Here is a 21956-nt window from a genome sequence, read left to right on the forward strand (position 1 = left end):
AAACCGTCCAAACATCACCCGAAAAAAAAACGTCCGAACAACTTTCGACAATAGTTTAAAGGGTGTTCAGCCCACGTGACAAGTGGGTAGTGATGTGGCAATAGCATGTTCAAAATATTGAGGTTTGTTTACTAATGCCACGCAAGCAAGCTTCATTTCACCCATGGCTTGTCTATGCTAGATGATCTGCACCAATACTAGCACCAAGTGCTAGCCATGAAATCGCAACAATGACTTACTAAACTTGTAAATTCAGGTGGTCTTGATGCCTAATTGCCTATGTACTAAATTGCAACTAATTGCCTATCCTTCAAAACTAAATTGCAACTAATTGGCCCGGGGTTAGAACTCGAGCACGCAGTTCATTGGCAGGGTATTGCACGACAGATAGAGCGAGGCAGTCGGCGCTCGGCGGAAAGAAAATCGAAGTCCTCTTTGCGTGCGTGGAGGCATATAGCACGCTCAGGTGAACCGCCTCTCAACTGCCTCCGTGTCCGACTCCTTCCCATGGTCTATCCGATGCCGACTCGCTGTTAGCCCGTTCGACTCGGATCTAATTAAGCCCCTCTCCTCTCCTGTCTGTATTTAAGTGGAAGGAGTTTCCACTACATCCTACGCATCAGGGAGATCCAACAAGGAACTCGCGGCATCGATCGGCGAGATCAGGTCGTCGGGTAATCAGATAGATAGTGGTGTCGATCAGGGAGATCCAACAAGCAACTCAACAGCTGCTGCCGGCGTCGGCGATGGAGCTGCCCTGCCTCGCCTTCCACCGCTGCGGCCGCTCCACGGCGTTGTTCAGCGCATCCGAGCAAAAGCGCGTCACGGGCACGGCTGCTGGTGACACGGAGGAGATCCTGATGAACAAGGTTGTCTGCCCGACTGCACAGGGGCACCTGCTGGTCCGCGACCCCGCGACAGCGGCGACCTTCCTGTGCGACCCGCGGAACGGGACCAAGACCCACCTCCCGCCGCTCCGTGGAGTGGAGCACAGCGTGCTGGTGGACTCCCACTGCCTGCTCTCCGGCGAGCCGGCGTCTCCCGGCTGCATCGTGCTCCTCGTCGAGCCCGGCGACACCTCCATCTGGTACGTCCGCCCGGGGGACGACCGGTGGGTGAAGCACGACTACGACATCGGAACCATGGTCTTGGACTACGATGAGGGCCTGCAGGAGAAGGAGGTGATCTGCCCGATGGCGGCGTGCCGGGGCAAGTTCTACTTCAACTCCCTCGGGACCGAGCTCGGCGTGCTCGAGTTCTGCCCCGGGCCAGTGTTCAGCTCCATCGAGATCGACGACACGATCGCTGCCGATGGGAGCTACGGGTACGAAGAGGATGATAAGCAAGGTGATGTGCACTTGGTGGAGTCCGACGGCGAGCTCTACATGGTCACACTCCTGTGCACCAACACCAGGAGAGATCGGATCTACGGGGCCAGCGTGCACAGGATGGACTTTGCGGAAGGGAGGTGGCGAAAGGTGAAGGATCTCGGTGGTCGCGTGTTCCTTCTATCCCTCTTCTACTTTGGTGCGTCGTGCTCCGACGGCGGCGGCGGCCATGGCTTGCGGAAGGACTGCGTCTACATGGTGTATCCTGTGAAGAAGGCGATGCTGGTTTTCGATGCGAAGGAGGGGACTATTGAAATGCGGAACCTTGACGATGAGGTTCCAGCATCAGATAAAGCATTCTGGCTGCTTCCCACCAATACCCAGGAGTAATCTGATACTTATTTGATACTTATACAGATTAATGCCGAGGCATTTCGTAATGGTAAATTCCATATTGAACGGGTTTTCCAAGACAACACGACTCTTTTCCTTGGCCGAATCCTAAACGTGGTCATGTTCTTCTCCTATCCTATTCTTGATCGGTCTCATCCCGCGCCTATTTAAACAATCAAACGGAGAGAGATATCCAACCCAAACAACAGCGATCAAATCTTTAGTCCTCGCTCCGACGAACCAATGGCAGAACCTAGACTCGATCATGTCGTCGTCGAGACTGCAGCTGCCGTGCCTCGCTTTTCACCGCCGCAACCACTCGACGGCGCTATACACCGTGTCCGCCGAGAATCTCATCGTGGCCCTCAACGACGGCGACACCGACGAGGTCCTGCGGAACAAGACCGTATGCCCAACTGGCAGAGGCTTGCTCCTGGTTCGTGATCCTGACACCATGGACACTTTTCTGCTGCGCCCTCAAGACGGAGACCGGATCCACCTTCCGCCGCTCGTAGGAATCGACGACGGCGAGCTGATGCACAGCCATTGCCTCCTCTCCGACGAGCCCTCCGCCCCCGGCTGCGTCCTGCTGCTGGTGGAGGGTGTCGCCGAAAACTCCATGTGGTACTGCCATCCCGGAGACGATGACGATCGGTGGGTGAAGTACGAGTACGACATCGGAACCATGACCCTACCACACGAGTATGAAGGAAGCCAGTACATGAAGATTACGATTTGCTCCATCGCCGCATGCCGGGGCAAGTTCTACTTCAACGGCACGCCCGAGGAGCTCGGCGTCCTCGACTTCTGCCCCGGCCCGGTGTTCAGCTCCATCTCGATCGACGACAGCTTCGACTCTGATGAGGAGGAGGGTGATGACCAAGGGTATGAGGAGGAGGAGGCGGGTGCGGGTGGACCGGATCCCCCAGAGTCGGTGTTCCTCGTGGAATCAGGCGGCGAGCTCTACAAGGTTAACCTGCTGTACGCCACGTTCTCATGCGATCAGATCGACCAAGGCTTCGTTCAGAGGATGGATTACTCAGCGCGGCGGTGGCGCCACGTCGGCGACCTTGGGTGTCGCACGTTTCTTCTCTCGCGGTCTTACTTTGGCGTTGGCGCTTCGTCCTGCTCCGCCGGCGGTGGGTTGCAGCAGGACTGCGTCTACTTCTTGGCGAATCCACGAAGGAAGGAGATGCAGGTTTTCAATGTCAAGGAAGATACAAACGAGCTGCACAGCCTTGAAGAAGCGCCGCCATGCAACAAAGCGTTCTGGCTGCTTCCTTCTACTAGCTAGCTAGTCCATAAAGAACGCTTTAGTGTTTCAGCAACGCCGCCCGCATCTTGTTAATGACCGAGGCCCTTTTTATTTCTTTGTTTTTCATTTGTGTTATGTGACTGAAATGCTAGGATCATGGAATCTGCTTGGTACTTGATGATTGAGTACGTGGTTATGTGCTATGCCAGGGCCACGCCATTACTCAGAGGGTGTTTAGATACAAGTACTAATGTCGAAAAGTGCTAAACTTTAGTACTAGCCTATCCAGATAGGCTAAACTTTAGCTAAGACAAAACTTCAGTAAAGGCTCCCTCTGGGCCATTTTATTTTTCTATAGACTTGGTCAAAATTAGTCAAGTTTGATTTATGACAAACCTAATACGACATGTAAATAAAAACAGAGGGAATACATCATGATTTCAAGGGAAAACAGAGAAAGATCCCCTCTTATATTGCGGCTATGCTACTGGCAACGGTCACAAGTCATTGCCAAAATAATCACATTTAGATTTCACAATAACCATGAAGTTATCGAACAAATGTTCTGTACAACAACCCTGTGAACATCACCTTGGCATACAATCATGTGCCACCAAAGCTTCAACCTTCAACAACACTACAGCACAGATTTGCAAATCTTACCAATACCTAAAGTAGCAGAACACTAGAGAAAACTTCTTCTCAAGTCCCTGCAAATGCTACAACAGTTCTGCTGCACCTTCAAAGTTCAAACGAATAACTGTCCTGCTGTGGCTATTGCACACCCAAGCAACGCGCCAGCAACCACCTGGGAGCAATCAAACACTCAAGAAGTCAGCAACATATACATAAAAAAAGGTTAGTTCATGAATGTATGCCGCAAGAACATGGTGGTGCTGACGAAGCTGCATGATGTTGATAGCAGATAAGCATGTCTTGCCATGTAAAATGGGGGTATGGTGACGAGGGGACGGTCACTTTGAGGTTCACTTGGTATCCATAAGCCATCGCTTTCATTTTGCCAAGTAACAATAAAATGCACAAGAAAAGGACATCTGAACAAACCTGGGTCGGTGTATGGCCTAAAAGTTCTCGCAGTGGTCTTGTTTCAGACAAAGGATGTTCAGAAGGAAGTTCACAAACTATTTGATTCAATACCTGACAATTTGAGAAAACAGAAGTCCAACATAAGCACAGAGCTTAACAATAATCTCATCATAATACATACAGATCTAACACAGGGTTGTAACGATGTATGTTAATAATATGAGCTACTGAACCAATAGTAGAGATGACTTGCAAAGAATTATTGCATACCTCTGCTTGCTTTCCAGCATGCAATCTGATACCAGAAGCATCGTACATCACCTGCCAAGTCACAGAATGGAAATTTCTGAGACCCCAATATTTGGAATGAACTGAAAGGAAGTCAGCATAAATTTATGTGCAATGCCCACACTCAACACCATAATATCTGACACAAAAATGGAAATTGCTTCCAAGCAACAACAATATAAATGCTCATGTTTCTTCTATCATGAAGGAAGCAAAATGTCTACAGAAGGAAAGGGGTTGGGATGGATAACTGATAACCTACCACACTTGCAAATATAGCTGCTGTTGCAAAGAGGGAGCAACTAAAACCATCTTGGAATCCAATCGCTACTGCTAGTGCTGTAACCGTGGCAGAATGTGATGATGGCATACCGCCGGAGCCAATAAGCTGCTTAGGATCCCATCTGTTCTCCTTGTACCTTTGTTCAAAATAAGGACAAATAAAACTTACTGGAGCATGGGAGGGTGTATAAAACACATGTTCAGACTTGAACAGCAAGATTCATTGCTGATCTTACACGAGGCAAATGCTAATATATCTATCGATATAAAAAAAACTATGGGACAAATATGAGAAGAAAAGAAATGGTCCTTATACAGAAGCATTCTTTTGCTAAACTAAGCATTAAGATAGGTCAAGCCACACATCTACGACAAACCAAATAGGACATTCTTGTTTGTAAGCATAAAAAGAACTCTGTGTGACTGTCCCTGCTGTGGCCATGCCGTTGAAAGAGCATCGCTCGGGAGCTCCTTGACCATGTAATTGGAAATTAGAGATCAAAATCAAGCTCCAGAGCCAATGTGGAGTATTTAGATTTCTTTTTCTTAAAAAAAATCGTCATCCTGCTTCGTCCTGTATATATTTCTGGTGAAATGATCAAGGATCTCTGACTAAACATGCTATTCAATATGCGACAGTGCCATATGTGAATTCCACAACGGCAGGTCCTACTTCTAACAGAGTACCAGTACAGACTCAAATGTACAAGGGTGCACATAGCCAGCAAACTGCACTCTATCGATGCATTCCAAATGAACAATCCAAAGAACACCCCGAAAAAACAGAGTCACTTTCTACAAAAAAAAAGAGACCCAGCAATTCTCCTTGGCTTTTTTTTTTTTAAAAAAATGCAATTCTCCCTAATGTTGACCAGATCAGGGCGAATTCCTCTTGCTTCCAGCTTACTTCACCAAAACCATCCAAAATTCAAAGGAAATCCATAATATAGGAGGCCATTACATTCCCAATCTACCATTCCTCTAGCTCTAGGCAGAGGAAAAAAAATTGGAGGATTGGAACGGTCACGCTCGGCTCTCCAGGGAACGGAACATGCGAACAATGCCAAGAGGCGGCAGCTTTGACCAGCGGAACTGCACGCGGATCCGATGACACGCTCGCGCCCGATCCCGCGGGCGTTCCAAGGTCAAGGCAAGGGGGAGAAGGGGCGTACCACGTGACGAAGAACTTGATGGACTGCGCAATGGCGAATCCGAGCAGGGCGGCGACGAGGGGGTAGTTGTGGAAGACGGCGAGGTAGGAGAATCCCGCGGCCGCCGGCGGGGAGGAGCCGTCGTCGGCAGCACCCCCGTCCCCCATGGCCCAAGTCCCTGGCTCCTGGATGGACGGCGCGGCCCTGCCTAATCCTGCCCTGCGGCGCGTTACCGGACCGGAGCGCGCGCCCCTTTCGCTATATATACACCCCGTCCCCGCGCTCCGCGCTCGCTAAAAATTCCTCCTTGCGTCGTGCACCGCACCAATGGCGACGGCGATCCGCCGCCGCTCCGCTCCTATTGCTGGATTTGCTTGCTTGCTGCTCTGCTCTGCTCTGCTGGGGAAGACTGGAGGGAGCGAACACTCCTCGTCCTCGGATGGGGAAACGGACCAACTCCTCTCTTTATTTAGTGGACGTGGGCTCTGAAATTTTCTCTCTGATTGGGGAGGGGAGGAGGCATCAAACGGGAAGCCTCCGGCTCCGGGCGAATATGCCAATGACCAAGGTGCTGTAGCTAGCAAGCTCCGGCTGCTGGTCCAGAATTTTATTTGGCGACCCGGTAGATCCGGCCGGGCGTGTTTGCTGTCAGTTGTCACTCCCTGCGTGATTGCGAAAGCATCAAGAAACAACGGCAGGTTACGGTGCCAGGACTCAAAAATATAGGTTTCACCGTCCCAGTCTGGACGTTGCAGCGATGATGGCACGGCTGCAAGAACAAGCCCAAGATGCTCTGCTGGACGCCTGGACCACTCGTCAGAGACGCCGATGTAGCATGTACTCCACAAGACCACAACTGTCAATCTAACATGCTGATGATGGGTACAGTCGCTGCAACTGTTGGGGGGGGGGGGGGGGGGGGAAGGGACGTGGTGCTTGCGGCCAATCTTCTTTGCTGCAAACATTTGCAGCCACGCAACGTTCGTAACACTTGCACGAAGCTTCACGCATAAACCAGACGGTTTGATTACCCTAATCGCGACGTGGGAGCGCAGATAGCTGCTCGTCCGGTGCTGATCAAGTCGCCCAACCGCAACCAGAGTGGGGATCATCAGCTCGAGCGCAAGGTCAGGTCAACAAAGAGAATGCGAGACCTGGTTTACGATCTATTTATTCTACACGCGCCCATAGATTCAGTCCAACCAACCATCAGCAGGTTATTTAGTCCTAAACATGAGCTCAAGTTGGAAACCATCCCGAAATCATTCAGCTAAGGTTTCTTTTCACTTAGACAAGTTGACTGAAATCTTGCTTTAAATTTCGACCAGTGGAGATTGTCATTAATCAGAAGAACATGGTCAAAATTATCAATCCACAACTTCAATAGTTGACCAGGCAAACAAGCATGATCTCCAGCTTCTACTATTACAGTGCTATAGCTGCAGCCATGGCTGAGCCAAGCAAAGCCTCCAGCCTAATGCTCCCACTATTTCAAGGCACAAAGCTATATCAAATATTCACATCTCTTGCACTAAATCTAAGCTGTAGCATGTCTAACCTTTCATTTCGTGATGTAAAACCGGTTATGCGGGGCGCGAGGATCGGTCATGTTCTTCAAGTCCAGGTCCATCCCGTCGTCATACTCCTCCTCCTCTTGCGGCTCTGATGCCTTTCTCTGCCTTTCCCTCGCTTCAGCTGCTTCCAACCTCAGCTTCTTGCGGATGTAGTCATCATACGACATCTCGCACCATTTCTTTGCGTCTCCAACAATCTGTTGGTTGTGACGCTCCACATCCCGCTCCAGCCTAGTTTTCTCGGTGTTCTTGGGCTCTCCCCAGTAGTCATAGCGGTACATTGGCTTCTCTGGGTCATAGTAATCCTTCCCATAGACCTCTGTCTCGTCTACGTCGTATCGCCCAGGTTCCTCAATAGGAAGACCAAGAGCTTTCCGACTGCCAATTTAGAAGTTAGCACCAATGCACTAGGTGTGATCAAACTTGTACAGGTAGTAGTCAACTTACCAGCAAATATCTCTGATAAGGGCTTCCCTTTCTTCAAATGAACGCAGCCATTGCATCAGATCATACTCATCCATTTCTCTGTTACGTCGCAGCTTCCCAACTTTGTACTGCTCTCCTCTTTCCTCTGCTTCCTTTTTCAGTTTTTTTATCAGCTGCATTGATTAAGTTCAGTGCTAAAATTAACTAGTGGTGAATCATTAAAGAATATGGTTGGGTTATGGAAAGATAGGTACCTGGCGTTCAGCACGAGCAGCATCAAGATCAAGTTCTTTGATGTTTACATTCTAACATAACAGGTCAGAACAAGATGTCACTAGGGGATCATTTTACCTACAGCTAATAATCATGCAATTGCAATGATCCAAATATGGTAGTCGAGAGCTAGACAAGATTACATACCACAACTTTCTTTTTTAGCCGTGTTTCTTTAAAATATCCTTCAGTGTATTCAACTCTGTTTTCTTCATCGAATGAGGATGCATCAACTGTGGACTCATATGTCGTATCCTTGAATTTATCTGGATTTTGCTCCTCGTAGTCTAAAATCATCTGCTCTGCATTATGCCATTCCCAAAGCTGAAAAAAAGGGAGAAATTTTCGTGATAAAACTATTTGATGGCAATAAAAGAAAGCAAGCCAAGAAAGATATAAAACAGTATAAAACCCTAGACGTGCAGTAAGAGGCATATGGTTGGGATTCTTGTAAAATACCGTATCAACAAAAGGATGATCTGATACCAAAGGTTCCTTTTCCATATCCTTTAAAGGTTTTTTCCTAGGAATGGGTGGACGTCCACCTTCACGCTGCCAATTCATAAAAAAGTTAGATGCACACACATTCCAAACCTAACAAAATAGCAGAAAACTGAACCACAAAAGTAGAAGTTAATTCTCACCCACAACTGCTCTGGGTTAGTATCCTCCTTACGGTGAAATATTGGTGGAAAGTCAAATCTATTGAATCTGTAGCCAGAAAGAAAATAGGACAATATGAATCAGTCAAGTGGAAATAAACTGAAGCGTGAGTAAAGGCGAATGGCATAAAAAAATTCATACTGCCAGGACCAAATAAGGGATGCCCAAAACAATTGGGATTGTAATGGTACTCACATTAGGTGATCAATGTTGGGATATACAAATCGCATTTCAAGCGGAAAGCGGAAACGGTAGGGATCTCGTTTGGCCTGCACAGTAATAGGTAGGTGTTACCAAGAGAAATAAACTTTCAGAACATAAGTGACACAGATTGCTCTAAGCAGGAAAGAGAATAGGACAATGCCAAAATTGCGCTTTGGTAGATGAAAAGGTGCAACTGATATATCCTCTCTCTTTTTGGCAACAAGACTAGAGTATCGACTATTCCTTTACCCTATATTGTGCAAGAAGGCGTCTTTGAAACATTACTTGAAGAATGAAGATTATTTACCAGAATCTCCACATATACTTTCATGCCAGGCTTGATGTGATGTCGGATCCAATACCAGTCATTTCCTTTTATCGGCACCCATCTGAACACATTATGAGTCATAAATGTCACAGATGATAAAAAAATCAGAGAATACAGTTTACCAGTGGGTTTAAAAATAAGAAAACCAGGCTTAGAAACAGAAGACTGTTCCACAGAAGTAAAGAGAAGCATGTGGCTGTGTGGGGGGTCACTCATCAATGATCAGTGGAGACTGGAGAGTGCTGATATCATGTATTGATGTTTTGTGCCAGCTTTCAGGTGAGCCAAACAGTGCAAAGTGCTGCCATTCCAATGCAGTTCACAGTTCACAACTAAAGACATGATAGCAAAAAAACATGACAACAATTTTTTTTTAACACATGAATGGGCAGGTAACCATCTTGTGCTACACTAAAAGTATAGTGGTCTTGCATTAGCATAGAAGAAAGGATAACCCCTCACATTCTGTTTTTTATTAAATCAGGTACACCAAGTTCATAGTTATACAGGACTGAAAGTACATACTGTTGGTGTATATTGAGCCCATGTATAGAGGCCCATCTAGAGGCCCATGTATAGGAACTATATATCCCACCCTTCTAGGGTTTGGAGGAATAGATCTCATTTTTCCTCCTACACATACCCATCATGGACACAGCCGATGTCAACAAAGGCTCCCTGATGGAGGTGAACGGTCGTCACTTGCCCATAACAAATCTGCAGGAGGTGCATCCAGCCATTCATAAAATGGTCAGAATGAGTCTAAACATTCTGAAAATAAAAACTGCAGTAGAAAAGTTCAAACATAACCTGTCCAGGATAGTAGAATGGAAGTTCATGCTGCATGAGAGCAAACAATAAATCAACAACATACTAAACGAATTGAGAAATGTATGCACTAAACATTCAAGAGCTAATGAAACATACCATATCTTCTCTGTAGTCCTTACCTCGTTTTCTTCTTCCAGGGTAGTAATCCTGGTCGTACTGCACAATGGAAATAGACAAGTTATAATGTTATGAGGTGACATAACATGTTCAACTTAATTCTAATACAATTGCGTGCACAAATAACAACCAAAACTAGCACAGTATGCTGCAATTTCAGCAAGCACGATTATACCTGGTAGGATTCCTGCTCCAACCTATCCCGGTTTGCCTCCACCCATTCCTTATACTGCTTCAGGAACATTTTGTATCTATCTAGCGCCAGATCCTTCGGCGCGTCCTCCAGCTTCTCCACGTTCGTCACCCCGGCCGCGGCCGCCGCCTCCATGTCCAGCCTCTCCGACGCCTCCCTGTGCGCCTCCCTTATAAACTCCAGCTCGTCCGGGTCCACCTCCCAGCCGGGCGGCGGCCAGTCCCGCGGCGGCACGAGCCGCAGCGGGAGCCTGCCGGCCCACGTGGTCTCAAGGGGCTCGGGAGTGTCGCGCGTCGCGAGGAGGCGCTCCATGTACCCCGGCTCGGCCTCCACCTTCTTCCGGTAGGCCGGCGTGAGCATGCGGAAGGCCTCGAGGGACTCCGGCGACTGGAGGGGCACCTCCTCGCCCTCGTTGAGGCTGTGGCGCGCGAAGGCGACCTCCGGGGTCATGACCTCCTCCCAGGGCGCCCAGCCGTGCTCAACCCAGCTGCGGCGGCGGGCAACCTCTTCGGGCTCGGTGTTTTCAATGCTGATCGAGGGGATGACCGGCGGGTCGGCGGCGGGGGTCTCATCAGGAGGCGAGGGGTTGATGGACGCGGAGAGGCGGCGGAGGCGGGTTCTGAGCAGGGTCTTGGGGCGGAGGCTGGGAAGGGGAAGCTGGTGGTGGAGGAAGGTAGCGGCGGCCGGCCGGGTGGTCGCCATTTTTGGTTTGGTTTTGGGAGCACGGAACGGCCGCGGTGTCGTCACGGGGTTTAAGGGAGACAAGGGAGGATAAGGTGCGGATGGTGGCCCACATGTCGGTTTCTTGCGTAGTCTTTTTGAGTTTTGAAGGCAGATAATAATATTCACGAGGTGAATGCGCTGCATATGAAAGCTGTCAAAAGTCCCCTCCAAATCCAGCCGTCCACGCGGAAACCAGCGGCCAGATCTCGCACATCTTCGTGACCTCCGCTCGCTGGCTCAGTCGCTGCTCCCGTTTGCTCGTCTCCCTCGCCGCCCAGCCCACTCCGCCGCAGGAAAAATTCTTCCCCCCTCTTCTCTTCGCCGCCCGCCCCTTCTCTGGAACTTTCTAGAACCCCCAGGGGTCCGCCATGGAGCCCAGGAGGCGGGAGCGCCAGGTCATCGCCGTCGCAGGCGCGGCGGCGCTCGTTGCCGTCGGCCTCAACATCGCCTTCTCCGCCGTAGCCGCCCACCGCCGGAGGAAGCGACAAGGTGAGCACCCGCAAAACCCTCGGCTCCCACCCTTTGCTTTTGAACTCAAAGCCCATTTGATGCTCTGAAATTGAGCAACGGCCTGTACTGCTTTGCTTCAATCTCGTACCAATGTAGCATATGTTGATGGGTTTTTCCTTAACACGGTTACACGACACGATTGCTTTGCCCTTTGATTATTAGAATTGCCTCTTGAAATGTAGAAGTATGCGTTATTAGTGTTACAATTTAAACGAAACTTTAACTCTTAGGCGAACCTTAAAAAATTATTGACCTGTTTTTTCAATTGAGTGGCTAATGTTCTGATTGGCTGCAGAGCTTCCAGGGTTTACTGCTCAAGTCAACTTGTCACCAGCTGAGATTAAAAAGTTAGCTGACCGTATCATCGCTAAGGCGAAGGAAACATATGATTCAGTGGCTGCAGTGCCCCTAGATAAAGTATGTTTGCAACTCGTTATGCCACTGCATTTTACTCACGGCGCAGATTTGTGGAATGTAGCTTTTATATGGAAACTTATTTGTGGCTTTGGACTTATATATGTTTGTAGCTTGCTGTCCTTAGAAAAAAATTCAATGTCCAATGAGCATATACAGCCCTCAAATCTTGAGAATTATCTAACAGTTAGACGTTGTATTTGCAGGTCAGTTTTGCAAATGTTGTTGCACCACTGGCAGAGTTAGATGCGCTGCAATTTCCTCTGGTTCAAGCTTGTGTTCTCCCAAGGATGGTATCAACATCTGAGGATGTTCGGAAAGCCAGTGCTGAAGCTGAGAAACGATTGGATTCTCACTTTGTGTTGTGCAGGTGCAATGTTATTACTCACTATCTTTTTCATTCACTTGGATGTAACTGTGGCGTAGGGACGCATATTCCCTAACTCACATTAGTGTAAAATTAGGTACCATTGTCAAATAACATCAAGTGGTGAAACAAATTCATGCGCATAGCTTGTAACTTGGCAGCTGTGTTACTCATACTCCTTGCTCGGTCTAGTGAGCATCTGTGGCATAGTTTCAGTGACCCAGCAGATCGGGTTTGTTTCGTAAAGTTTATGAAGTAATGCGTGTTTATGAAGTAATGCAGCATATATTAAGACTAACAATACTAATATGGCGTGAAGTTCCCTTCTACCTGAACCAATGCAATGGTAATATAAGAGTCTTGCTATTTCCTGCAAGGTGATCAGGCAGCGTGAGGATGTGTATCGCGTAATTAAAGCATTCGCAGTGAAAGGTGAAAGAATAGGTCCTGAAGCAACAAGATTTCTCCAGTGCTTGGTACAGAATTCTTTTGCTACATGTAAAATTGATATCATGTTCTGATTGACAACTGATTATTTGTACATGAACTGGTGTCAATGCCTTATCCCTGAATATCATTTTGCTATAATTGTCGTATCCTTTTTTTTTATATTGCTTGTGAACATAGACCATGTAGGTATAATCTGGCTAGTGACTGCTCTCGTTAGAACATGCTTATTTACTGCATATTCTCTTGCCCTGACGTGTCTTTGCATCTGCAGTACCCTTTCTTCTTGAACTTGAATTTCTGAAATGATTTATTATCATAAAGGATTAATGCTTTTTATTAAAAAAAGGTATATCAAAGCTGTAAGCAAACCATAGAATTAGTGAATTATAAATTTACTGAAGGATATGTGATGTGCCTTGCTATTATACTATTTGCAACTCACACAAAGGAGATTTTCCAAATTGCTTTGACTAATTAGTATCAATTTGCTGACAGGTGAAAGAGTTTGAGCGCAATGGAGTAAAACTATCGCAGAGCAAGGGAAAAGAAATGGAGAAATTGAAATGCCATATAGATGAATTGAACTTGAAGTATCTCCAAAATCTGAATGATTTCACCAAATTCCTCCTTTTAAGCGAGGATGAGCTAGCTGGAATGCCCTTTGAGTTCCTAAAGGTAAGCTAGAGAATAAGCTTGAATCAAGCATACATTCAAAAAGTACAATAAGCTATCCTTGGAAGGTTCAAATCTTTGCTTATTGTATGCTTGAACTGAAGTTGGAATGATGGTATTATACTTTCTTATCCTGGTTTACTCAAACTCTTCAACTCAGGATCTGGAAAAGGCTGAAGGGAAGCTGAAGGTTCCGTTAACTAGTTACCATGTTACTCCAATTCTCGAGCACTGCAAGGTCAGTTCCCTCTCTTGTGCTTTATTACACAACTGCACATTCCTTACTTATGGTTAATAATCAGTTGGGTGTTTTATAAGCTATGACCATTGGAGGGTTTTTTTTAATGCTAGGAATTGTACTGTTCACCAGTTCAATTTATATATTTGCAATCAATTTATATATGACTGGGTGCTAACTAGGTGCATCCTTGTCAAGGTTGGCTCTACCAGGAAGCAGGTTGCTGTTGCTTATGGACAGAAAGGTGGGAAGGATAATCTAGCCATCCTAGAAAATTTGGTAACCACAAGTGCCCATCTGCATCTGTAACTTTATGGCCATTGTATTGCTGATTTCTCCTTATCTTATAGCATCTATTACATTTTGTTAGTTTCATTAGTTTCAGTGTTGACAGAGCACTGGAACTGACATGTTGCAGTTTCATTTTCTGTGTATATTCAGGTTCAGCTAAGACACAAGTTTGCAAGATTGCTGGGGTATGCCAACTATGCTGATTTTGCTATTGAGCCCAGAATGCCAAGGACATCAAGGAAGGTTTGTGCTTCTCTGCAAGGAAAATCTGCTTGATTCTTTCTTTTTAGCTAAATCTGACTGGTTAAACGCATCCTCCAATATCAAACTCGGTATAATTTTTTATCCTGATCTAGTCAGCTTGCTGATGAATATTGTTTCATGCTCAGTTTCACATGACCCTAGGAAAACGACAGATGTCAAAGTGTTTGCTTTTGCAGGTCTTAGAGTTTTTGGAAGAGATATCAGAACAGTTAAGTGATGTAGCTAATAGAGAGCTCAGCATACTCAAAGACCTTAAGGTTTTAAGAAGCTCCTTTTCTATCTTCTAGTTTCTCTATCGATCAAACTCCTTTCATTAATAAATTGAATGGTGGCTGCTGATTTTCTGATTTCAGATGAAGGAGGAAGGAAATGCTCATGTCGGCATGGAAGATTTGTTGTACTACATCAAAAGAGCTGAAGAATTCAAGGTTGATCTTGACATTGGTGAAATTAAACAATACTTTCCTGTTAGCCTGGTCATATCTGGAATGTTGAAGATGTTTCAGGATCTATTCGGTAAAATTCTATCCATTAACTAATGCACTACCAACCTCTATTTTTCATAAAAATGAGCAAGGATATATTTCTCTCTAATTTTTTTTTTTTCTTTCATGAAGCACTACGATTTGATGAAACTAAGGATGCTGAAGTTTGGCATGATACAGTTCGTGTGTTTTCTGTCTGGGATGCAAGTTCAAGTGATCTCTTGGGTTATTTTTTTCTCGATATCTTTGCGAGGTTTGTTCAAATGCATGCTAGCAAAGCTTTAATGATTTTCAAGGTTTCATGACATGAGATGCATGTTTGATTTGATACAAATGCTGAAAGTATATCCATTTTTATACGAGAAATGCAGTGCAAGTTGCTGTAGCTTCTTTCTCTTTTGCCCTGTTCATCATAACTGACAAAACATATATTAGGGAATCCAATACTCCTAGGGCTTGCACTAACATTTTCAATGGAGAAAATAGCCTCACTGAATGCAGATGCAAAAGCCATTAAAGAACACAACATAAGACACCAATACGTAAAGAGGGTAATTTTAATCAGCTACCCTCTTTTGCTTCACAGGGAAGGAAAGTATTGCCACACTTGTGTTGTGACACTTCAAAATGGATGCTTGTGTTCTAATGGTACACGTAAGGTAACTAGGAAAATCTCGTGTATTGAATTTCTTGCTATAATCACTGTTTTTTTTTGCTAGAATCACTGTAGAATGACTTTTTTAAAACCTTCTCTTGTAACCTTTAAGGTTTCATATTAAAGAAAATTTAACATAAGATCTAATACAGTTAAATTGTTAACAGCTCAAAAGTAATTGTTCTATCTCAAACTCAAAATATCTATAATCTGTGGAAAGCACTTGTGTAGCTACTTAACTGGTTAATTATTTCATACTGTAATTACTGGGCTGTTGGTGACAGGTTCCGGCTGCTGTGCTATTATCTCAATGTCCAAAAGAGTTTGATGGGAATTCAGCATTGCTGCGGTTCCCTGAAGTTGTCAGGCTATTCCATGAATTTAGCCATGTGGTATTGATATCAGCTTTCTCAAATGTATTTTGTTTCAAAAATCTTACAGTGACGCATTAGTTGCCCATTGAGTTTTAAGGTTTTTAACAAAATATTCTCCCTCAAAGCTGAAGTTTTTAACAAAAATATTGCCACACTGGAAAGTTTTTGTAATATTTTTTCACAGTGAAACGACTTCTTTTGGTGTGTTTTCTCAGCAGAGAAATAGGATTCTGTTATAAATATCTTGACATCTGTTGACACTAAATGAATAGACACTGTGATCACATTATCCTACAGGTCCATCACATATCCAACAGAGTCACCTTTTCAAAATTTTCAGCTCTCCGACTGGAGGGTGACTTCGCTGAAATTCCAAGCCTGCTACTCGAGAACTGGTATGCATTGCTCTTTTTCTTCGGTTACATGCCAAAACTTGTGTTTAATCTATTGGAAGCTGATATTTTTATTCGTAATGCAACCTTTTCATCTCAGGTGCTACGAGAGCATTTCTCTGAAAATGATGTCCGGCTTCCATCAGGTTGTGCAAATAAATTTAGCATATGTTGTTAATGTGTTGGAATTGTTATCATGCCTTGCATATTTTCAAGAACAAAAAAATAAAGATGTAAGAAAACTGGTAAATAATATTTGGTCATTTCAGAAGATTGAAGCATTTCCATGGGTAAAAGCAATATTTCCGACCTTGCATGCGTGAAGAATTCTTAGTTATACTAAGTAAGCATTGTATGATAATGCTGCATTGCAATAGTTATTTGATCCTTTGATAAGTCCTTGCGAATCTGTCAGGACTTGTTTAAATTAGCACTAAAAACTATTCTATGTTTTTATCATTGTAGGACATTACGAAATCCATAACTAGTGAAGCTTGCCAATCTCTGAAAAGGAGGCGTGATTTATTTGCAGGCCTGAAAATGAAACAGGAGATCCTTTTGTGTGAGTCATTTAGCTATCTACCAAATCAAATGGAGTGATTGTATTGTAGCTCTAAGCAATGAGGTTGAGGTCCTAATACAGTCTGACTGACACCTCCCACCTGAATTTGGCTGGCTTTTCATGTCAGCGTCAGTCCATTCTCTTACTTCAGTTAACAGTATGACTCTACTATTAATTATCTGCCCACTCACCATTCTGCTGCACAGATGACTTTCCTTTTGTTCCCACATATATGCTGTGAAATAAGTTCTAGCTGATAAGTTATTAACTTGTCCGGCAAAACCAACTTAATTGATACTTCTTGTCAATTATGGACAGTTTGATTTGTATCCTATTGTTAGCTCATGTTTATTAATTAATAAGAAATTTGTATTCAATGAAGTAGCTTACATATTGTTTTCACTTTACTAGGCCTTGTTGATCAGATAATACATTCAAGTGAGAATGTGGATATTGATAACTTAATCAAGGAGCTTCATCCCAAGGTACGTAAAATGATTGTTTCACTGTTTATAGTCCTAATTATGATCAATTAAGCTAAATGCTACTTTCCAGGTAATGTTGGGTATACCTTTATTGGAAGGGACCAGTCCAGCTTCGTGCTTTCCTCGTATTGCTATTGGCGATGATGCTGTGTGCTACAGTTACATATGGAGTGAGGTTCGTGCAATACAAATCCTAAGGCATATTCCTTCTGCCATATTTGGAAATCTTAGATGAACACATCTATCTGAACTATGCAGGTTTTTGCTGCTGACCTTTTTGTATCAAAATTTAAAGACGACTTGCTCAATCAGCATGCAGGATTGCGATTCAGAAATAAGGTAATGACAAATGCCCTCCTATTCGTTCTGTACTGGATTCATTGCATGCACATGTGAGTTGTTATGAACCGTCAGTTCAAAAAAAAGTTGTTATGAACCGCTCACATCACTGCAGGTGTTGGCTCCAGGAGGCTCAAAAGATTCACTGGAGATTATAACTGACTACCTAGGAAGAGAACCATCCCTCCAATCTTTTATTCAGAGCAGAACAAGGAACAGTTTGTGAGATATCGTGTATAATGTAACCATTAGAGTTTTTTTATTACTGTGACCATTGAAGATCTGATGACTGTTGAGTTCTTTTTTGCGTGACAGACTATTAAGTATATGATCAGTGTGCAATTCTGATACCTGACATCATTCGTTGACCCTTTAGTTATGCAGGAATACAAAAATGATGTGCCTAGATTCTGCTTAGATCGTCATTTCCTAACCTAAACATGCTTTCAAGCATTCATCTCAAGTCTGTTGATTTAAGCACTAAGTATGCCTTTTTAACAGGTCTTGCTTTAAAGCTTTACAAAATCAAAGCTGATAACTGGATAACTTGGCATGCACACAAAACTCACCTAGACGTTTCTGAAGCTTGCAAAAGAAAGCCTCAGATAATATCAGAATTGCGTGCACACTGGTACATATATTATACGGAAACCTCACAGAAATGCAAAATATTACATTCAACAAAAGGCTGCAGTCTGATGTATACTACACGGAACAATATGATGATTGGAGTACGCGTGCCATTGTGTGGAGCTGAATGCTTCACAACTAGACAGCTGAGAATGATATATCTTCTCTCAAGAAATGGTAACTTCAAGCACCAGAAGTAGTTCCATAATACACAAAGGGTACAAAAGCAATGAAAGAATTGAGCTCTACAAGGGGGAAGAGCATCGTTCTGAGTACAGCCTACAACTTTGCACACTACATTCTTTCACAAAAATCACCAAAGGGCTCAGTACTCATAATAAGCTAACTGGTTACTTGACTATAATCCAGCATCCCTCTCACCACCAGTTGAAAAAGAACATATTGATGCTTCCCCGTAAAAAAGTCTATTTCACAATGTGTGATCTTTGCTACAACTAATACGAGAATTCATGCCCTCGGAGAGAGATGTATTTCTTCATCCATATGGCAATGTCCTCGGCACAGGCCTGGGCTTGTGGAGTCTTTAGGAAAACATCCAGGGTTGCAAACTCGTGAACTGTATCCTTGTAGTCGAGAACAGGTGAGTCAACATTAACCTTGCGGAGTTCCTCAGAGTAAGCAATTGCTCGATCTCTCATCCAGTCATGCTCAGCTATGACTGTCAAGGTCGGAGGCATGCACTTCAGTGGGGGACCTCCTCTGCCAGGAGCCAGAGGATTGGCTGCAGGGTGGTCTAGGTTGAATTCTTTCTCTGACAAAAATAATCTCCAAGCAAGTATACATGTGGACTTGTCATAGAAGTACGAGTTAGCAAGCCTTATTTCTGAGTGCGTCGGAACACTCCCTATGAAGAAGGGATACATAAGAACTTGGGCGACAACCTTAATCGGGTCGAATGGCTTGCTATCTTCGACCACCTTCCGAGTTACATAATCCGCAATATTGGCACCACAACTTGCACCGAGTAGAACACATCTGCACCATGAATAAGATACATTATCTGGTAAAAACTTCAGCAATAGCAACAAACATACAATTAGCACAAAAGGAACTACAACAGCTGACTAGACAAAATAGATAGCATGACATAAAAGTAATCAGGCCTGGGCAATGAATTTGTCCAGGGCCTCTACTCTCAGGTATTAACATGAACAACCATTTACGAGATGACAGTCAAACAGTCGAAACTGAAAAACTGAATTCCAACTCAGTGAACAGAGGGAGCAAACGGGGATATGCTCTAGAGTCAAGTAAAGCTCCCTATAGATACCGTGTAATGGAAACAGAGTTATCATATTAGAGTCAGAAATACATCTTAACTCCAGTAATTCAGTGGACTCCTATTCCATGATGAATCCTAAACATGATGTGAATGTTCCTTTTCCAATCCTGATTACTTAACTAGCGTTCAAAGTTTCCAAGATCATGTTACTACCATTAGCAGTCATGCACTCAATATGTAGCTTTAAAACAAATGCAACTTTGCCCAACAGATGCTTACAAGATAACTTTATAAAGAAAAGGCCTTCTCACATGCAAGTAAAACGTAAAATGGCATTAACCTCATACATATTATGTCAATGCTGTGCTAAAAAATGGCATGGTTATCTGATATTTGCAAATTCTGGAGGTGCCTACTTTTTTTATTGCGAGGAACTCCATTCTCGTGATCTTGTCCCAACCTACCCCCATCAGCACACACAAACAGCTAAAGATCACGCAGATGGTATGATATAAAAAAAACTAACTGGATACAACACTTGGTCAAGCTTAACTGTCAACTAACAGAAATTAATTTTTTTTCTCAAGGAAGACACTTCCCTTGTAGCATGTTGAACTGGTAAATTAACATAGATTACACACAAACTACAGAACGTTCAAGTAATCAAATTCAAAAATTCTAGGACTCTCCCACTTAAAGTCAATTTGGCATTGCAATTTCATGTTCACTTCGCTTAACCTATGTACTATGTAGAATGAGAGTGTAGCAGAGCTTTAAACATAGGGATTAGTAAGTTTTACCTTGCTGGATCACCATGTGCAGCAATCCACGGCTCAACAGTGGACGCACCGAACGTGTCCACGCCACCCCCAACCTTGCTCATCATTGCTAGATTGGCCTGCTTGGCGATCCACTTGAGAACCTTGACCCCGTCCTCAAACGCGGCGGGGTACCGGCTCTCCGGCGCGAGCCTGTATCCCACCGCCACGACGATGGCGTCGCAGAGCTTGGCCACCCTCCTGCAGAAGGCGTCGTTGGCAGTGGCGCTGCTGCTCCCGGTGGCGAACCCGCCGCCGTGGAACTGCACGACGATGGGCAGCCTCCGGCGCGCCGACGCCGGCGCGCGCGGTGAGGAGACGGCGTGCGGGAGGTACCCGCGGTACGGCGCGGCGCCGTTGGACGCGGGGGCCGGGGTGGGGTCGCTGGCGCGGCGCGAGCGCGAGTGGGCGAGGAGGTGCGCGTGGGGCGGCGGCAGCGTGGGGAGGAAGATGCGGACGGAGAGCGAGGTGTTGGGGTCGATGTGGAGGTCCTTGGAGGCGACCCCGTCGGCGGCGGAGAAGGCCGGGTTGGCGGGCGCGGTGGCCTCGTCGGGGCGGCAGGAGACCCCGAAGGCGGCCGCGGCGGGGTCGGGGCCGCCCCCGGCGGCGGCGAGCGACTGGAGGCGGTGGCGGAGCCAGAGCTTGAAGAAGACGCTGTAGATCTTCACGCCGACGCTCGGCATGGCTCGCCGTCAGCCGGATCCGCGCATCACACGGGGCGATCCTCGGGTGGGATCCGGGGCGAGCCCTCCGTGCCCCCCGGCGGCGGCGCCCGATTCCGTCGGCTCGCGGGGGATAGGATCGGATTGGCTGGGTCAGGTGACGCGGGGCCGGGGGAGTGGTTGGGGGTGGAGAAGCAAAGCAGGCGAAGCGGAATGGGGATTGGCGGGGTAGCCGCCCCGAATGACGGTGGCGGGCGGCAGCGTGGGGGCGGAGCGGGAGGAGGAAAGAGGCTGGCGAGGCAAGCAAGGAACTAACGAACAATCGAGAGGAAGGAGGCGGGGGTGGGGGTGGGGGTGGGGGTGGGTGAGGAGGGGAGGAGGATGGAAGGAAGGAAAGCACGGGGAAAGAAAGGTGGTTGATGTTGGCTTTGGATGGAGAGCCTGGATGGCTGGATGGAAGCGTCGGCCGCGTCCCTCACAACGTGCCGCTGCCGCTGCCGCTGCCGCTGCCGCCGCCGCCGCCGGGTGCGCCCTCGATTCAATTCAAACCCCCGCTCCGCCTCCGCTTACTGATTTTCAAAAAAAAAACACGGCATTTTTTGCGGGTCTCGTGATTCAAAATAAATGGATGTATTTGAGGCCCTGTGGGAATCTCGTGGATACCCTAGTACGTATTTTCTATTTCAAAAGTTTCCAAACGAAAGGGAAAAAAAATGAAACGGGGATGAACTATCATAACCGGTAAATTCAACCGAGAAGAAAAGGAGGCTGCGGGGGAGAGTTTCCGGATATTAGATATTCGGAAAAGGTTGAACGCTCCGCCGCCGAGAGCGATGGCGAAGACAAGATTCCAGCGGTGCGACCGAATTTCCTGACTGTTATCCTTTCTCTAGAAACAGAAAACTAGCTTCGCAGCTCGGGAGCAACAACGTGGCTGAGTGGGCAGAACGGTCGCCTCATGTGCGAGCTGTTGGGCTCGGTCGCCGGTTTCCATTCCAGCTCAACAAGCGTTTCTCTGCAGCGACTCCT

The 21956-nt window shown here is 45.9% G+C and overlaps 4 protein-coding genes across 6 annotated transcripts; 1 reads left to right on the forward strand and 3 right to left on the reverse strand.

Moving 5' to 3' along the window:
* Window positions 1–3456: 3456 nt before the first annotated feature.
* Window positions 3457–6301, reverse strand: LOC120708960 (uncharacterized membrane protein YuiD-like). Its single transcript, XM_039994424.1, has 5 exons — window positions 5766–6301; window positions 4574–4730; window positions 4294–4344; window positions 4042–4134; window positions 3457–3784 (listed from the first exon to the last, which is right to left on the reverse strand). The coding sequence occupies exons 1-5, from the start codon at window positions 5909–5911 to the stop codon at window positions 3725–3727; spliced, it is 507 nt and encodes a 168-aa protein (XP_039850358.1). The 5' UTR covers window positions 5912–6301; the 3' UTR covers window positions 3457–3724.
* Window positions 3484–11111, reverse strand: LOC120708957 (protein PLASTID TRANSCRIPTIONALLY ACTIVE 10-like). Of its 2 annotated transcripts, XR_005689525.1 has the most exons (16): window positions 10336–11111; window positions 10140–10199; window positions 10023–10052; window positions 9856–9929; window positions 9192–9273; window positions 8876–8949; window positions 8662–8728; window positions 8477–8569; window positions 8165–8341; window positions 7999–8049; window positions 7766–7917; window positions 7303–7696; window positions 4574–4730; window positions 4294–4344; window positions 4042–4134; window positions 3484–3784 (listed from the first exon to the last, which is right to left on the reverse strand). XR_005689525.1 is itself a non-coding variant. In XM_039994421.1 (12 exons), exons 1-12 carry the CDS (start codon window positions 11053–11055, stop codon window positions 7306–7308), a joined length of 1971 nt encoding a protein of 656 aa, XP_039850355.1. In that variant the 5' UTR covers window positions 11056–11111; the 3' UTR covers window positions 7041–7305. The 2 variants fall into 2 exon arrangements, 1 of the variants encoding a protein (XP_039850355.1); XM_039994421.1 differs by lacking the exons at window positions 3484–3784; window positions 4042–4134; window positions 4294–4344; window positions 4574–4730 and having other exon boundaries at window positions 7041–7696.
* Window positions 11112–11275: 164 nt separating this feature from the next.
* On the forward strand, window positions 11276–17949 carry LOC120708956 (probable thimet oligopeptidase). 2 transcript variants are annotated; one of them, XR_005689523.1, is made up of 21 exons: window positions 11294–11565; window positions 11882–12003; window positions 12207–12370; window positions 12753–12843; window positions 13313–13492; window positions 13650–13727; window positions 13926–14006; window positions 14169–14261; window positions 14459–14539; window positions 14636–14798; window positions 14900–15020; window positions 15354–15426; window positions 15707–15814; window positions 16094–16191; window positions 16289–16334; window positions 16458–16531; window positions 16654–16750; window positions 17162–17235; window positions 17306–17410; window positions 17494–17574; window positions 17690–17949. XR_005689523.1 is itself a non-coding variant. In XM_039994420.1 (20 exons), exons 1-20 carry the CDS (start codon window positions 11445–11447, stop codon window positions 17798–17800), a joined length of 2088 nt encoding a protein of 695 aa, XP_039850354.1. In that variant the 5' UTR covers window positions 11276–11444; the 3' UTR covers window positions 17801–17949. The 2 variants fall into 2 exon arrangements, 1 of the variants encoding a protein (XP_039850354.1); XM_039994420.1 differs by lacking the exon at window positions 16458–16531 and having other exon boundaries at window positions 11276–11565.
* A 283-nt stretch (window positions 17950–18232) lies between these two features.
* Window positions 18233–21277, reverse strand: LOC120708959 (probable carboxylesterase 16). Its single transcript, XM_039994423.1, has 2 exons — window positions 20248–21277; window positions 18233–19200 (listed from the first exon to the last, which is right to left on the reverse strand). The coding sequence occupies exons 1-2, from the start codon at window positions 20946–20948 to the stop codon at window positions 18660–18662; spliced, it is 1242 nt and encodes a 413-aa protein (XP_039850357.1). The 5' UTR covers window positions 20949–21277; the 3' UTR covers window positions 18233–18659.
* Window positions 21278–21956: the final 679 nt, after the last annotated feature.

The sequence above is a fragment of the Panicum virgatum genome, chromosome 5K, assembly GCF_016808335.1.
Source record: "Panicum virgatum strain AP13 chromosome 5K, P.virgatum_v5, whole genome shotgun sequence".
NCBI lineage: Eukaryota > Viridiplantae > Streptophyta > Magnoliopsida > Poales > Poaceae > Panicum > Panicum virgatum.

Bases quoted from the DNA above. Each gene is read 5' to 3' on its own strand.
- LOC120708960 (XM_039994424.1), bottom strand. From the start codon at position 5,911: ATGGGGGACGGGGGTGCTGCCGACGACGGCTCCTCCCCGCCGGCGGCC. The intron at 4,731-5,765 runs GTACGCCCCTTC...TTTTGAACAAAG, and splicing joins ATCAAGTTCTTCGTCACGTG to GTACAAGGAGAACAGATGGG. The intron at 4,135-4,293 runs GTATGCAATAAT...TCAAATTGTCAG, and splicing joins ATGCTGGAAAGCAAGCAGAG to GTATTGAATCAAATAGTTTG.
- LOC120708959 (XM_039994423.1), bottom strand. From the start codon at position 20,948: ATGCCGAGCGTCGGCGTGAAGATCTACAGCGTCTTCTTCAAGCTCTGG. The intron at 19,201-20,247 runs GTAAAACTTACT...TTCATGGTGCAG, and splicing joins GCACATGGTGATCCAGCAAG to ATGTGTTCTACTCGGTGCAA.
- LOC120708956 (XM_039994420.1), top strand. From the start codon at position 11,445: ATGGAGCCCAGGAGGCGGGAGCGCCAGGTCATCGCCGTCGCAGGCGCG. The intron at 12,844-13,312 runs GTACAGAATTCT...ATTTGCTGACAG, and splicing joins CAAGATTTCTCCAGTGCTTG to GTGAAAGAGTTTGAGCGCAA. The intron at 16,751-17,161 runs GTGAGTCATTTA...TCACTTTACTAG, and splicing joins GAAACAGGAGATCCTTTTGT to GCCTTGTTGATCAGATAATA.
- LOC120708957 (XM_039994421.1), bottom strand. From the start codon at position 11,055: ATGGCGACCACCCGGCCGGCCGCCGCTACCTTCCTCCACCACCAGCTT. The intron at 8,950-9,191 runs GTAAATAATCTT...ATTACTGTGCAG, and splicing joins AAGTATATGTGGAGATTCTG to GCCAAACGAGATCCCTACCG. The intron at 8,729-8,875 runs GTGAGTACCATT...TTCTGGCTACAG, and splicing joins CCCAACATTGATCACCTAAT to ATTCAATAGATTTGACTTTC.